At 34.4% G+C, this 17,333-nt stretch overlaps 1 protein-coding gene across 3 annotated transcripts in view; it reads right to left on the reverse strand.

Annotated features, from left to right (window-relative positions):
• LOC117228409 (uncharacterized) overlaps positions 1-17,333 on the reverse strand; it is a 38,208-nt gene that overhangs the window by 13,753 nt on the left and 7,122 nt on the right. For all 3 annotated transcript variants that reach the window (XM_076527273.1, XM_033484147.2, XM_076527274.1), the window contains exons 3-4: positions 2,605-2,907; positions 632-856 (exon numbers count right to left, since the gene is read on the reverse strand). In XM_076527273.1, the coding sequence (XP_076383388.1) occupies positions 632-856; positions 2,605-2,907 (528 nt within the window). The remainder of the gene's footprint in view (positions 1-631; positions 857-2,604; positions 2,908-17,333) is intronic.

Genomic DNA, 17,333 nt, shown 5'->3' on the forward strand with positions numbered 1-17,333 from the left:
GAAAAGCTTAGGAGCGTCGTGTAAACAAATCTGGAGCTGAATAATGTGAACTGTAAGACAGGAGAAACTAATGACCCTCGTGTCGTAAGTAGGAAATATATATAATATATATATGTATATTGTGAAAATATATTTCAAATAAAAAAATATATATATATTTTTATATATTATATATATATCTTTTTTTTTATTTGAAATATATTTTCGCAATTACCTCGAAAACTAAAGCCGAGCGATGGCGACAAGTGTACCAAAAAGTTGTTCAGAATGTTGATCTTGACGACGTATTTCAAGGTCTCATCAAAATTTTGTAATAAGTCTTTCCTAATGCAAATAATTACCAAAGGATTTATTCAATGTTTTCTACCTATTATATTTTACTTATTATTATCTATTTAAAAAGAAAGAAATGTTGGCATCCTGAACATATTTCTTCAAAACAGGCTCGGCAGTCGCAATGTTAACGCCAAGGATGTTAATGTTAATGTCATCATGAATCAGTGTTAATGGATGCTACTGAACACGAAACGAGAATTATCAAATCACGAAGCGTTATTCGACCGATTGATCATATCGAATATTAACGTCGATCTTGCATCAACAGTTTCAAGAAACAATGAACATTCCATACCCTGATTCTCATTGACGATGCTTAGCTTGGCAGGTTCTGTACTGGTGAAAGGATCATTCGTGGAAGTTCTTGCAGCGCAGGTCCAGTATCCGGTCTGCTCGTGCTTCGTACTCGAGAATCTTACGGAACAGTCGTTGCTATTGTTCCCGAAGGCAGGAAATTGTCGTACCGGCAACGGATTGGTAGTCGGCGTAGTTGTCGTCTGAATCACCGAGGCTGCGATGGCTATAAATTACAACGAGATATATTAATACACGCCACGCGAGTGCTATAAGACTATGTATAACGGATATTTCATCGAAATATGAAAATATTCGGGAAAAGTGTACGCTCTATTCCATGATAGCCAAGCTGCTGTTTCATTATTGAAAAATAATGTGTGTAATAAATAATAATAAGTGGTAAAATCGTGTTTAGCAATTTATTCGAAACTTTGTGTATCACGAAACAATGTTGCAACTCGATTCTATAATCAAGTGAAAAAAGACCTAATGTTAGGAACAGTTCATGCTGTTCGCTGAAAGATGTAATAAATATCGAACGTGTTTGGGGGAATTTACAGGAGACTGTACAGGATGTCCCAGAATTATGTTACTTCCGGGAAATAATGGGTTCCTGAGGTCATTCGAAGTAACTTTTTTCCTTTGGGCAAATGCAGTCCGCGAATTTGTTTACGAATTATTAACGAAAAACATTGACCAATGAGAGGCGAGCTTGGACGGCGCAAGACGGCGGAGCCAATGAGTGGAATCGGGCGGAGATCCAGTAACGTAGGATTCGAAGGGAATTGAAATTTCGAGAAGGTTGCTTACTCAGAAAATAGAGTTTCTCAAACGTTTCCAGTCTGTCGCGGGACAATATTTAGAATGAAAGCACGAAAATCGTGCGCACAGTTTTTATAACAATAAGATAGCCGCCTCTCTGCCGTGAGATCTATTACAGATGCGGTTCTACAACGAAAATACTTGGCTTTATCATCTGTTCCCAGGGAAACTTCGAAGACGAACGAAACGCAGAGACAAGGGTGCAGTCTTCGAACATGAAACTACGAATATCGTGCAATGCTATTACTACACTCGCACACTTTTTAATTGCTAGAAGACATATATTAGGTCTACCGGAAAGTTCTGTCCGTTTTTGAATTGAAATATAACACAATTTTCATACATTTAATAATATTTGTTGTAGAATATACTTTCCATCGTTACTTATGACTTCTTGCCAGCGTGATGGCAACTATGCAATATAATATTATGCAATATAATATATGCAATATAATATTATGCAATATAATATTATGGAATATAATATTATGGAATATAATATATGCAATATATAATATTATGCAATATAATATATGCAATATAATATATGCAATATAATATTATGCAATATAATATATGCAATATAATATTATGCCATATAATATTATGTCATATAATATATGCAATATAATATTATGCAATGTAATATTATGCAATATAATATATACAATATAATATATGCAATATAATATTATGCATATTATTTTACAAAATCAAAGTGATTTATTCGATGAAGCAAAATTCTAAGATTTATTGCAATGTTGAATATATAAATCTTTCTACACGTTACAAACTCTCTAGCTACATCAAACCCACTCAATATACTATATATAAATAACGAAAATTCGTTTTTTTACATGTGAATCACCTATGCTACACACATTTATATGAACGACACGGTAGTGAATAATAAAAAATAATAATAATATAATATAATAATAATATATAATAATATAATTTTATATATAATATAATATATTATATAATAATATAATAATAATTTTATATAATAATTCTTCGAACAATTCTCGCAACGTTTTTCGTGTATTCTTTGCTAACAGAAAACAGGAAGCGGATCAACTGCGTCTGTCTTGTAGAATTGTAAGTATTACAAATTCCAATAGAAAGGTTATAGAATTAAAGACTAACTTGTCGAGCTTGGCAGACTTTCACTGATATCCGGTAGCGGCAGATGAGTCGGCGGTAATGGCTGCCAGGACCATTGGCACTGGGCCACAGGATTAGCGGTTCTACATGCCAGAAGTATCGACGAACCGAGCTCTGTTTCTGTATGGAGCGGAACATCGACGAATAACACTGGAATCGGTGGCGTCTTCGTTCCCGACAGAGCATCGTCTATTAAGTAACCTTGAACCTCAGGATCAGCAGTCAAATTACTATTGAGAGGCTTAACTGTGGTGGTCTCCTCAGACTCCTCTGTCACTGGTACACCTGCGAACACACCGCAACATCATTGTTCACGATCGAATTTACAAATAACCGACAGAAAGATTTTCTTTCCCACGAAAACATGCCAAAATTCCGACCGGACAAATCGTTCGGGATGCGGTTTGTAGCGACCAGTCGTGCGCACAATGGAAACTTCAGTCCTCGTGCAAATGACCAGCGTAATTTATGGCTCTCCTTCGAGGAAGCTATTTTTGAGATGACGAGTCCCAAACTTTGACAACGCATGTTCGCGATAGAGATTTTTTTAGAGATACCACAATAGCTAACGGAGAGACCGTCATAAATTAGGAGAGTTTCCGAAGGGTACTCGAAGCAGACCCAGCGACCCAAGGGTCCCATGTGGCCCGACGCGGGTGACCCGGAGGAAAAGTTCCACACCTTGTCACGTACAGCTCGTCATCCCCTCCCCGATTACCACGTCGTCCCGAAAATACGCGAACAGCGTAAGGGACAGGCGGTAAAAAGGGCAAAGTGGACAACGCTGATTGGGAAGGCCCAACGCGCGGGGTTAGTCAATCAGGGTTGTTCGAGAATTTTACCAGGGCAAACGGAAATAGTCAAAAAACGAATAGTTTTTTTTTTAGAAAAAACGAATAGTCATTCAGAACTATCCTACCCAAAGGTTTGTTTGAATAACGTTGTTGCTTCATAGCGCGAAGAATGCGTTCGAATAATCCAAATGCCATACGAATTCCGCGACAGGTGTCTCGCAATACGATCATGGTCCCTCTAACTTGCCAACTGATCGTCCATAAAGAAGTTCTTCGAGATGTCTTTAAATTGCGGATTCCGTTGATTTGAAAGTCGGATCGCATGCACCGTGAAACGCTAATCGCAAGAAACTTCCCTTAGAGCTTTAAGGGTTTGTTTAACACTCGGACGGCGGGGTTGGGATCCATTTGGACTCAGAGTGTAAATTAGAGTTATTATTTGACTGGACTAGTTTGTGACGATCGATTGAAATTTTCGATTGCTTCATTAAGGCCTGTAGAAAAACATAACGTGTCTAGAAGGAGTACCTTAACCCTCTCGCTCCGAACGACGGATATATCCGTCATCCATATGAACACTCGCGGAGCCGAACGCTGGATATATCCGACATCCACATGATCGCCCTCTGGGGACGAACGTCGGATATATCCGACATGCTGGTAAAATCGCGACCTAATTTTTGGACTGCACCGCCTCTTGTTACTATTGCGTGAATCTTTTGACGAAACAAACAAACGACAGTCCGAAATAAACGACACACCATTCAAGTTATATTTGTTCTACCTGCATTTCCCATTATTATTGTGTTACATGTCATAAAGGGATAGAAAATCGAAAGTACTAACTTTAGGACTAATTATTATGTATTATGTTTTGTATTATGAATATTATGTTTTATTTTATTACTGTATATTATATATTATTTCTTCACTTTTTCCATTGTTAATGAAACTTTTTTTACCTATTAAATAACTTTATACCTTATGCAGAAATTATAACTATATTGTTTTAAAGAAAAATCCCTTTTCTTCCCAAATACACTATCCACGCGCAATGTGCACAATTTCGGCGGGTGGTTCCGTTCAGGAGGGGCGCTACGGCGGACTGAACCGCCGTAGCGAAAGGGTTAAAAAGTATGTTGAACAAAATTGATAAATAATATTATAAATGATTCTAAACATACCTACTCAGCTATATCTTTGGCAAAAAGATCAGTTGTTCCAGTGTTAACCCTGTGACTATTGGTGGCGTCTAAAGGCGTTTAGAAAACTTGCTACTGATTTGTTACTGTAGGCGCCTATAGGCGCTTAACCTAGTTCGATTCGCTGACACAACAGGCGCCTATAAGCGGCCGGAAAATTTTATGGATCAAAAAGCTGAAGAATTCGGTGTTTTGATTAAAAAAAAGTTCGTCGTTCACGGTGTACGTTGTGAATTAACGTATGGTAAGTCTGGTGCGTCTCAAAGGATCGTAGTCAAAGGGTCAATAAGCAGTGAAGGTTTTCGGAGTGAAAGAAAAAGAATAAATAAATATATATATATATATATATATATACATTAAAGTACACTAAAGTACACTAAAAAACTAATTATTAATATTCTGTTTGACAAGAACATTTCACAAAAAACGGTACGCCTTAATCTTCTAAGAATCGTCATTCGAAATTTCCTGCAATTCCAATGATACCTGTTTCGAAGAGGATAATGCCAACAAATGAAGCTACTTTTCTTATGGCGAGTGGCGACTCTGAGGGGCCACTAAAAATTGCTATACCATTTTTCAAAATAATTGTAATAGTATCAGACTCGTTTATATCTAAAAGACCCTTAAAATTGCCAGTTTCGTACCTGCCGATAGGCTTTCATATGCATAAATCGCAATAAATCGTATGAAATAGAAACACTGTAGAACAGAAAATATGTTTGAAATATAATTAAAATAGCTTCGAGTGCAAAGGGTTAACATAGTGAACTATACTATGATTCGATGGAGCTCAACAGAATACATGTACAATATGTATATGTCTACTATGTAGGACACATCAGGCAGGAAGCTATGACAGTCACGTAGACAATCGCCTTGCGTCGCGCGTCTGTCACCATGTGCAAATAGACGCAGGGACGGATCGATAACGAAATAATAAACGATGAGCCCCGACGAGATATATAAAAAAAAAAACATATTATCACATGACTCGATCCTCGAACGTCGCAACAATAGAGAAGCTATGGAAACGAAATACATTTTATTCAACTTTTGGGCAACAGAAAAATTCATCTTTTATTAAAGGCCTTCTAAACTAGTCTTCTCATCGACAGTTTTTCTATTAAAGGTCTGCATACAGCAATTTTCTTCGAATGATACAGTATTTATAGTATTTACCATATTCTTATAGGGTAAGTCATATAACTCACATCCCATCCCAAATTTCAAATCATGCAACTGATCAAAAAGTATTGAATATTATACAAAAGATGTAAAGTTTTAAGGTGGGTTGCTGTTGTCGTATTCACCTTCTTTGTACATAATGTAGTTCTCAAAATTTCAAGGTCAACTCCTTTTTCTTAACTGGGTAAAGTATATTTTTTACACATTGTAGATCGAAAGAATATTAAATTCTAATCAGAAAAGTATAAACCTATGTTGAACCTAAACCTAATAGTTTAAACTTTAAACGAGATTTTAGCCAGTGGATATAACTTTTCTGACGGATTTCTTATTAAATTATTCTTTGATTAAAGATTAGTAGCATGGTATTAGAGAAAGCATAAACCACATAAAAATATAAAATATATGCATTAGGGGGACCGGAAAGTAATGTCGTTTCTGTGCATATTTATCTGTTTGAATTTAATATAAACAAACGACATAACTTTCCAGTCCCCCTAATATTTCTGAGCATAAACTTCGTTAGTTTAATAATAATTTACGTAAGCTTGCTTTTGCTCCGAACGAAATGCGTTTCTTCGAAAACTGATCGTTATTGTTCATGGATAAATATCTCGTATTTCTAGCAGTAATCATTTCAAAATTATTCGGTGAATTTTAAACAGTTTTTCAAAATTTGCCATTGTTTTCGACGAGTGATTAAGGTCGAATTTCTTTTTAAACAACGACCATGTACATTGTTCCATACATTCTACGTGTAAAATTATGTATGTAATATATGTCCACCGAACTTGGTCCTTGGTATTGTCTCGTAACGTTCGCCATCTCCATCTTTGCGTGTTGGTCTAAGGACGAGCAATGTGGTCGCTGACACTGGAAGGTCGTTTCCATTTTACATTGACACACTCATCGTCTCGTGATTTTATGGCGATACGTGCTGCTCCGACAGACCGGTAGCCGGCTTTCAAATCTTACTTTCGCCGCATCGGTATTGCTCGTTAGTAGGCACACAATGATCTAATTGCGAGACTTACCAAGATCTCGCAGATCTTGTAGTTCAGTGAAACTTCATTTATCCAAATTGATCGGGGAAACATGTCTATGTTCGGTTAATGGAACAGTCAGCTCGTAGAAAACGGTCCTTCCCTCGGATCTTAATGGGACTTTTTCTTAATCAGTCATAATAATATATACTATTACTATTATAATATTATATTATTACTATAATAATATTATATTACTATTATAATATATATATTACTATAATAATATTATATTACTATTATAATATATATATTACTATAATAATATTATATTACTATTATAATATATATATTACTATTTAAATAAATACCTATGACTAAATAATATATATATTACTATCTAAATAAATACCTATGACTAAATAATATATATATTACTATTTAAATAAATACCTATGACTAATTAATAATAAATAATTAATTTATATATATATTAATTAGTCATAGGTATTTATCAGTAATGGGAAAAATAAAAAAAAAATAAAAAATGAAATACTGCACAAGACGGAGAAATCTTTATGGAGTCGAAAGAAATCTCTTCTTCAGTCACGATTACTGTTTACTGCACACTACGAAACCGTGATCAAATAGTAAACTCTAAGCAAGATGTTGCGTGCAGTTTTCGTAAATTTCTCCGAATATAATCCGAGAGAAACTAACAATTCCGTGTGAGCATTTCACGTTGAATCTGGGTTAGGTGTTTATTAAAATAGGTCAAGTAATTATCTCGGATATTTCACGCACACATTGTTTAACCCTTTGCACTCGAGTGGTGATTCTGAGGCACCACTGAAATTGTTATATCAGTAATTCGGACAAATTATTGAATCATTGAGAAAGACAGAATTTAACGACCAAAAGCTATCCCATTTGTTAATCGATAATTTCTCTTGCGATTTGTTATGAATTGTGCACTTTGTAGAGTCCACTTAAAATGTAAATTGAAATGATCTATCTCTAGTCCATAGCCATTTCTCGGGAATTTAGTAGCAGTTGACATGCTAAACCAGAGTAGTTCAACAGCTTGCCCCCGTACGGGCAGCGATTTTCAGCCCAGACATGACATGCTTTAGACTATATTTATTCTATTACATCGTGATTAATTTTATTTGACGTACTGAGAAATATCTGTCCAAACTATATCATGTTTGGCCTCATTTTAATCAGAAAACTATTGGCAATATGTTGATAAAAATGTAATCAACATCTATAGAAAAAGTAAAAATGAATCATAAGTGTGTCAAAGATATATTTTATAATCATTTATAATAATTCTAATTTGTTTAGTGTTCCGGATTGGAAGATTTAAATGACATTTGTATATCACCTTTGAACGATAACAGATATTATCACGAAATTTGGACTGAGTAATGTTCCAATGTTAGATGTAAGAGGATTAAAAAAATGGTCAAAATATTATTTTAACAATATTATCATTAATATTAAAAAGCTTAGAATATAGGAATTATAACTTTCTTACTGAGTTATAACTTTCAGATGCATAAAAATTGCTCTCGATCTCTCTATGGTGAAAATATTATTGTAACAATATTATCATTAATATTAAAAAGCTTAGAATATAGGAATTATAACTTTCTTACTGAGTTATAACTTTCAGATGCATAAAAATTGCTCTCGATCTCTCTATGGTGAAAATATTATTGTAACAATATTATCATTAATATTAAAAAAATTTAGAATATAGGAATTATAACTTCCTTACTGAGTTATAACTTTCAGATACGTAAAAATTGCTCTCGATCTCTCTAATTGCACACTCTAATTCGGTACTAATACATTGAACATCAACAGAACGTCGAAGACACAATCGAAAACTGACAGTACAGCACGGCATAAACATTACCAAGTAGTATATAAAAACAATCGTTAATCTACGCTCCCACTGGATGATGATAACCTTAAATATTAATAATTATAATATTATAGATTATAATATTAATAATTACTACAGTGGATGCGGCTCTTGCGTCACTCTGTGAAGAAAAGTATGCTGAAAATATTTCAATTTGTTTTATCTCGGAATTCGTTGGAACTCGAAAGATATTCTTTGTCAATTGTAAAAAATGTTCTGAACCAAAATTCCCAAATTGTGAGTCATTGTTCGTTTTAGATGATATGCACGCTACGTGTCTTATCTTTGTACGTAATTCGAACTGCAAAATGTAACAAGGTGACTATCCAATCAACTGTTACGATAAAAGAACGCGGCGCGGCATTGTTAATGCGATTCCGGCGCATTACGATCTCACGTAATACGAGATCGGTTCCCTTTTCTGAAAAATGTTCTTTTCTTGTCGAGTTTGCCTTCCTGGAAACACTTCACATCTCTTCTCGAAATTGTTTCTAAAGAATTTGTGACAAAAGTGACACTTAATGATAAATAAATTACGGATCTTTGTTGGAGATAATAATTGTTTGAGTTAAGTAATTATAAGAAACGCAAGTTCGATGAAAATGACTTTTCTCTTTTAATAATCGTAATATATATATATAACTTTCCTGAAAGGCTGTAACTGTTCACAGTTCTGCAAAAATGAATAGGTTAAATACAATACCTTAAAGACATTGTTATATATAATATTATTTGTAATTTAATATGTATATAAAGTATTACATTTAACCTATTCATTTTTGCAGAACTGTGAATAGTTATAGCCTTCCAGGAAATTTCAGAAGAATTAAACAAAACAAAAATAATACATATATATTGTAATGGAAATATTTCAAAGCGTGTTGCGCCCTTCATGTTATGAGATTAGAATTGTGCCTATATAGGCTTGGAAAATTTCAGTGCACGGTCAAATTAATATTTAACATTGCACTCGATGATTTAAAATCCAGAAAAATTTCCACGTGGTATCTTCATTCCGACGCATTTTCTCAGTCAGATGTTTGCATCTCATGGCGAAGTCTCTCAAGGAATATTACAAAACCAGCTCCTTCTCTCGTACCTACGCGCGTCAGACTCATTAGTTAATGTTCCAGCGTAGCTGAAACAATCGATACGCGACGATCACGGACTACGTTCATCGGCGGACGTGTATTTTCCTGTTAACGATTGTCCTTGGCTAGAATTAACCCCGGAAATCTATCAAAGCGTCATGTTTCCGTTGTGTAGGATCTCGTCGCGAATACATTGATGACAGAATATATTGTATTAGGTCTACCGGAAAGTTCTGTCCGATAGCGTCACTCTTCAAGTTTCAATCCATATGTACATGTTGATTTCAGACATGTATGACTATCTCTCTTTATCATTGCATTTGCACACATGTACTCTCCTAAATAAACTGAAACAAAGATGTCTCGTGTCATTATTAAGCGAGACGCGATCGTGAAAACATGGCTACCGATGATAATGCCAGACCACATGCTGCTTTGGCGACTCGTCGGAAAATCGCAGAGCTAGGCTGGGAAATTCTGTCGCATCCACCATACTCCCCGGACCTAGCACCCTCCGATTAACACTTGTTACTCTCTTTGCAAAACTTTTTACAGGAAAAAAAATTCAAAACTGAAGCTGATGTCAAGCAAGCACTAGTTGAGTTGTTCGCCTCTAAAAATAAATCATTTTTTAAAAATGGCATTTACAAGTTGCCATCGCGCTGGCAAGAAGTCATAAGCAACGATGGAAAGTATATTCTATAATATATTATATTATATTATTATTATTATATTATTATATTATATTATTCTATATTATTCTATAATATTATATAATATTATTAAATGTATGAAAATTGTGTTCTATTTCGATTCAAAAACGGACAGAACTTTCTGGTAGACCTAATGTTACACAGAATGTGTAGCCACCACGATTTTTCGGACACTTCCGCTGTTTTGACCAAAAAAATGTTCCAACTAAGAGTTAATCAGCCTTTGACCGGTTAGAATCTGTGGTATAAAAATTTGTCAATTCATAATATATGTATAATAATGATATTATTATACATCGTTTTCGCTAACTTTCGGGAGAGTGCGCGTAAATACTTGCACAGGCGGAAACACGTGTGTCAATATCGAATCGCATCGATAAAACGACAAAAAAATTCCACAATTCGTTCCTACCAACTACGCCTGAACTATCAGAATACCCATTATTTGGATGCTCTGCTTTGTACGCTTTCCTATACGTGTACGAAACGAGAACACGTAGCAGTACAGTAGTTTCTCCGGGATTTGCCAAATTTCGGTGCGCTTGGATTTGTACCTGTGCCATCGCTACGGCTCTGTAATTTATTACTACGTCGATGTGAAGGTTCGACGAAGTCGGTCGAGCCTGTGATGCGGCATGCGATGCGGCTCCTTTGACTGAATTCCCGGAAGACAACACATAGGTACAATGACATAACTTTTTGTGATTTCTTTTAACACAACATTGCTGATAGTTTTCTGATTAAATAAAAATATCAAACCTGATATTAGATTTTATATAATAACGTAACGAGGATCTACAATGAGCCATATGGACGTTATCGGGTCGTTGCCAGAACGTACAGAATGTCCGTTACGAACGTACAAAACACGTCGTTGTGCTGTTTGGGTCCATTTATAAAAAAAAAGGAACTTGGCAGTTTCATCGAATGTTTGGTAACGGTACATGATACAACAGAAACTGTTCATAATATATATTCACAATATTAGATATATATATTCACAATATTAGATATATATGTTCACAATATTAGAAATTGTTCACAATATTAGAAATTGTTCACAATATTAACACCATTAGCCACGACAGAACAGGTCCGAAATAGTAATAAAAATCAGTCGATGGCAATTCTTAAAGTATATTTTACGATTTTCCTCGTCTCGTGGTTTAATTGGGACTGACATTATCGACTCCAAGGTGTCGAACAATCGGTGTTAAAATGAATTACTAAAACATGACTTATGAAGTCTAGTAAATCAACTAATACTGGTTATACATATATATTTTGACTTTTTAAGTCCTTCGAAAAGATTTTGCAGAATTTCGGCACAGTTAGTAACATTTTCACAGATTTCAATAGACCAGTCTCCTGTTGGCACAAATGTGTACATATATTAATATCAATTTCGATTTTCATATCGACTCATAAAACTTATCAAGACTTATCATAGTACAAATATAAGACTCAACGGTTAGCACAAAATTGGAGAAGTTGGTATTTGGTTTATCATTTAGTTAACTAAATATTTATTCACGACACAGCACTTTACGGTTGACGTGATTTATAACCATTTTACCAGAGAAGTCCGAGGCATCCTTCTTACATAATACATACACGCCATCAAGTAATTTACGTTGCGCAAATTTGTATTAACTGTCCGGCGTCACGAAATTCATGGAAATTGTCTCTATAACTAAATAACATAATGTCGATCAATATTTAACCAGGCGAATTTAGCCTTCTATGTTTAACAGAATCGTTAAGAACGTGCTCCTGATAGAAGATTCGTTGTGCGATCTTAATTAAATAGAAAATTATAACCAACGAAAACATAGACGCGGTAAATTATATCGTGGATGAACAAAAACGCGTCCATGGAAGATATAAAATCGAACGGTGTGTAGATCCTAACGTGGAATCGTACGATACTTCCCGTGCAGGGAGAACTACTTCCCTTCCCCACGTGTTTGCATTCCAGAGCGATGTTTCACTAAATGCACGCATTGCATCGAGTTTATCCACCTTCCGTAGAGGAACCAGTTCTTTCGGATCGTGGGCCGGGCGGGCTTTGGGCACAGGGCTTCTCGGCCAGGTCGGGAACGTTTTACGAGAAGGCATTCAAAAAGAATCGACAAGAATCCGTCTTGCCGAATTATTACGACACGGCTCTTTATCTTTTTTTTACCTTGTAAATACGCAGAATCTTTCGCACGAAATGAGACGCATCTTTTTTACCGAGTCCAGCAATTTTTAGAAGAAGAATCTCATTGTTATGTTAATATTCGAAAATTTGTGGTCATCGCTGGTGACAGTCGTCTGTCAAACTCAGCGAATTTTATTTGAAATGGAAATAAGAAGTAACTGATTGAAGTACTAGTTGAAAATAGAAATAATATCAATACATTTGAGATAGCAGCAATTTCAAATAATGAATTACTTCGTTATTTCTTTTATTTCAAATATGACAAAAGATAATCCTCAAAATAATTTATTCTGCAAATAAATTTTATCTTAAGAAACCTTTACATCAATTTGTTTTATACCATCCTAAAAAAGAAAATTGAAATGTAAAAACGCCTGAGTTCGGTTTAGACTCTGGCTCCCACAAAAAATATCCAACAAATTAACCCACAAGAGTCTCCGAAACAATGAATTTGCTCAAAGAAGCATCGAGAAGATATTAATTAGAATATTAAATTTATTAAAAGATATTATATTATATTAAAGATATTATTATAAATTTATTAAAAGATATTATATTATATTAAAGATATTATTATAAATTTATTAAAAGATATTATATTATATATTATTATATTAAATTTATTAAAAGATATTAATTCCACGATGAAGCATTCAAAAGTTATTAACAAACCCTTCAAAACACCACCAAGAAACGTTAATCCTCTCCCCCTCAAAAAATGCTTTCAGATACAAAAAATGAAATATTAATTCAGAAAGAAAATTCAGTAAAATATCAACGATAAAATATTAACAAATACTAGTGAACAAAGTGAGTCAAAATACAAGTTTTACTAATATTGAACACGAATACTTTTCACAAGCAGGAATCTTCTTTCTTGTCTTTATTTCTACCAACAAATCCATAAAGATGTGAATTTGCACACACATTTGCAGACTACTAATAAATTAAAAGTTACGATTGCTTTCATTTTTCAATGGGAATGAGTCATTACAAAAGTTACATGAAATGGTTTTTCTGCATTCTAAAGCTAGTTTCGGTCTCACGTAACAATTACGTACGAATGTTTAGGAATTTATAGAAAGTTGGTACTGTTTATTTTATGACCGTAATATATCCTTCAAAAGTAAGGATACTTTTGAAGAGAAAATGCGCGGACTTCAACATAGTTTTGTTCTGAATGTTTTACTATTACTATATGAGCTATTTTCTATTACTATTACTATTTACTTTTACTTACTTACTATTACTATTTACTTTTACTTACTTACTATTACTATTTACTTTTACTTACTTACTATTACTATTACTTTCACTACTTACTATTACTTTTCTATTACTATTTACTATTACTATATGAGCTATTTTCTCTCTTTCTTCCTGGAAAGAATATCAATTATAACATATTTTTCTTGACAATTTTTTAGCAATGACAGAAGACAATTCAATTTAATAGTATTAGTATAGTATATGTATGTAATAGTATTAGTATTCAATGAAATTTAATAGTAACGATGGAAAGTATATTCTACAATAAATATTATTAAATGTATGAAAATTGTGTTCTATTTCGATTCAAAAACGGACAGAACTTTCCGGTAGACCTAATATTACACAGAATGTGTAGCCACCACGATTTTTCGGGCACTTCCGTTGTTTTGACTAAAAAAATGTTCCAACTAAGAGTTAATCAGCATTTGACCGGTTAGAATCTGTGGTATAAAAATTTGTCAATTTATAATACATGTACAATAATGCTGCAGCACTTTTGTCTCCATAATAATGACCTTGAATGTCCAAATTTTCTCAAGGTTCCCCTTATCACTTAAAAAAAAATTGATAGGTCGCAAACAATTTTTTTTCACGATAATGAAAATATTAAAATTCTTCAAGGGCTGATCTCACCCGCGAAACCAAGGGAGTGATACTAGACAAAAAAACTATGCTTGTGCACGAAGTTTAATGAGTTGAGCCCACTCAATAAGTGGGCAACATATTTGAACACGTCGATCGCTGAGCAGCAAAAACTGCTCGGAACGGTCTAGGTTTGCTCGGCTCGGCGGCGCCTTGGCAGTGAAATTCCGATTCCAAGGTGATTCTCCCCGGCACGACATGACAGGGCAACTGTGCAGCCGCGGCGCGGTGAACTATCTATTCAGGAGCTCTTTTCTCTTTTCCGTGTTTGGTCGCGACGCAACGATTTATATTTCATTGAGAAGTTCGGCATGGTCGCAGCGCCGCATTGGTGGGACCGGGGCACGTGGATCCGGCTACTAGGCCCGTGCCCGTTGACCGGTCACGCGGAAATTTATGTTGGCCGTGCCACGCCGCATCGTTCAGCATTGAATTCACTTTCGTCGACGGCGCGTATGTCGTTAGAATAACAAACGAAGCGACGACGATTTTCGTCTCGCACGGGGTAGCGATCGCAGTCGCGGCCTCCGCTTTCGTCGTTGCTGTTGTGTCGCTGCCTACTGTTAAGAGTTGCCTGAAAACTCATTTCTCGTGGTCGAAATTGAAATTTCGAAGATTCACATGTTTAAGAAATTTTGAAAATATAAATACAATTGAAGTGAAATTGGAGATACGAATAAACTTGATAAGTGCTCCATGTTGCAAAATCGAAAATATCTCGGAGGAAAGAGTTCCGTATGATTCAGTACGAAATCCGTTGTATCAATTCAACGAACAAGTTTCAATTAGCGTTTTGTCTGTATTAATAGGCGTAGTTTCATGGTTTAATTAATTTCAAAGAATTACGCTGTATAACATGATCTTTTTTGTAGCGTCCAATTCACTTCCCACACTTGAATTTGAAAACGAAACTACCGTATCACCCTCGGTTTTCGAAAAATTCGAATTTTTGAAAAGATATCCGAGTTTTAACGAAAATAATATTTTACGTGAAGACTAAGATATATATATATATATATAATAATATATATATATTAATATATATATAATAATAATATATATATAATAATATTTACGTGAAGACTAAAACTACCGTATCACCCACGGTTTTCGAAAAATTCGAATTTTTGAAAAGATATCCGAGTTTTAACGAAAATTATATTTTATGTGAAGACGAAGAACGTTAAGAAGATCTAATTGGTCTTAAAAAATAGAAGAGATTCCTAAATACGTCAGGATTGACGTTTATAATATTTTATGCTTCCAAGTACTGTTAAATGGCCGCCAAAATCTAAAAAAAATATCGAAGAACGTATTTTCTACACAATATATGTACTTATTTGCATATTTACAAAAAAATTCTTCACCCGACGCGAAACCGGACATCATCGGCATTTTTTTTTTTTAAACTTTCTGCAGTCATTTAAGACTGCTTAAAACCATAAGATACTATAAACGTCGATACTAACATATTCAGGATTTGTCAAGACCACTTTTCGAGACGATAATACTATTAACTTACTATTATAATATAGTATTACTAACACTATTAACTAATTAGACGATAATAACTATTCTAGCTGCTGTCCAGACGAATTCAACAATCTACTTTACAGTAACTCCTAACCTTGAAATAACGCTAAAATCATTTTAGCCAGAAAAATAAACGGGTTTCCAGCCCAAAGCGCGCTGAAGCGCGACGCGACATGCACGGTAAATTTTCTCCCTAATTGGCGCTCAGCTTGGAAACAAAAATGGAAAAACCTGGCAAGAGGAGATTACTATTGTTCTCAAAACTTTTTGCTGAAATCTTTCTGTATCGGATTTTGTGGCTGAATCCGGCAATCGTATTCCATATATCTAGATTAGCTTCAGCATAGATTTGTAGAGTAGTACAGTAAATCCTCCCTAATCGATCCTCAGCTTGTACAAAAAAAAAATGAACAATTTGGAAAGAGGAGAGATACGATTATTCGAGCCTTGCGACTCGTTTTTATAGTTACCGATTGTCAACAACTATTAAAAACGAGATGCGAAGCTCGATCAGTCGTACTTCCTCTTCCCAAATTGTCCATTTTTGTTTCCAAGCTAAGCGTCAATTAATCCCTTAATGCACAGTTTTTTTTAAAAAGGCCGGCCAAAAAGAATCAATTTTTTTTAACGTAAAAAAACACAATTTAGAACGTTGTCTTGGCAAGAAAATCACAAAAATATAAAATTAATCAAAAGTTTTATTGCAATTCTAATTTTCAGAATATTACTATTATTATTATTATTGTATTATTATTATTATTATTATATTTTATTTTACCTTATATTTGAGTAAAATATATATTGAAAAATGAGCGAATCAGAATCTGAATATGAATACGCTGTCGGAAAGCGGCTCGCAAGGAAGAGATAAGTCGTAAGTGACAAGTAGAAAAAAGGATATATTTTATACTTGAATAAGTAAGTGTTATAGCTTATACAATCCCATGTAAATGGTAAATATCAATAAAACGATTGTTTTTTTTTTGCTTTCACATTGTTATTTTCAATTCTCGATTGCGTTCGAGTGTGAAAAATTATAGCAACATAAAGTACAACGCCGCTCGAATTATCTCGAGTGTGCACAGTTTGGCCAGTTTAGCGCGCTCGAGTTAACTCGAGCGTGCACGTTAAGGGGTTAAAGGAGAATTGACTGTAGA

This window comes from Megalopta genalis, chromosome 18 (genome assembly GCF_051020955.1).
Source record: "Megalopta genalis isolate 19385.01 chromosome 18, iyMegGena1_principal, whole genome shotgun sequence".
NCBI lineage: Eukaryota > Metazoa > Arthropoda > Insecta > Hymenoptera > Halictidae > Megalopta > Megalopta genalis.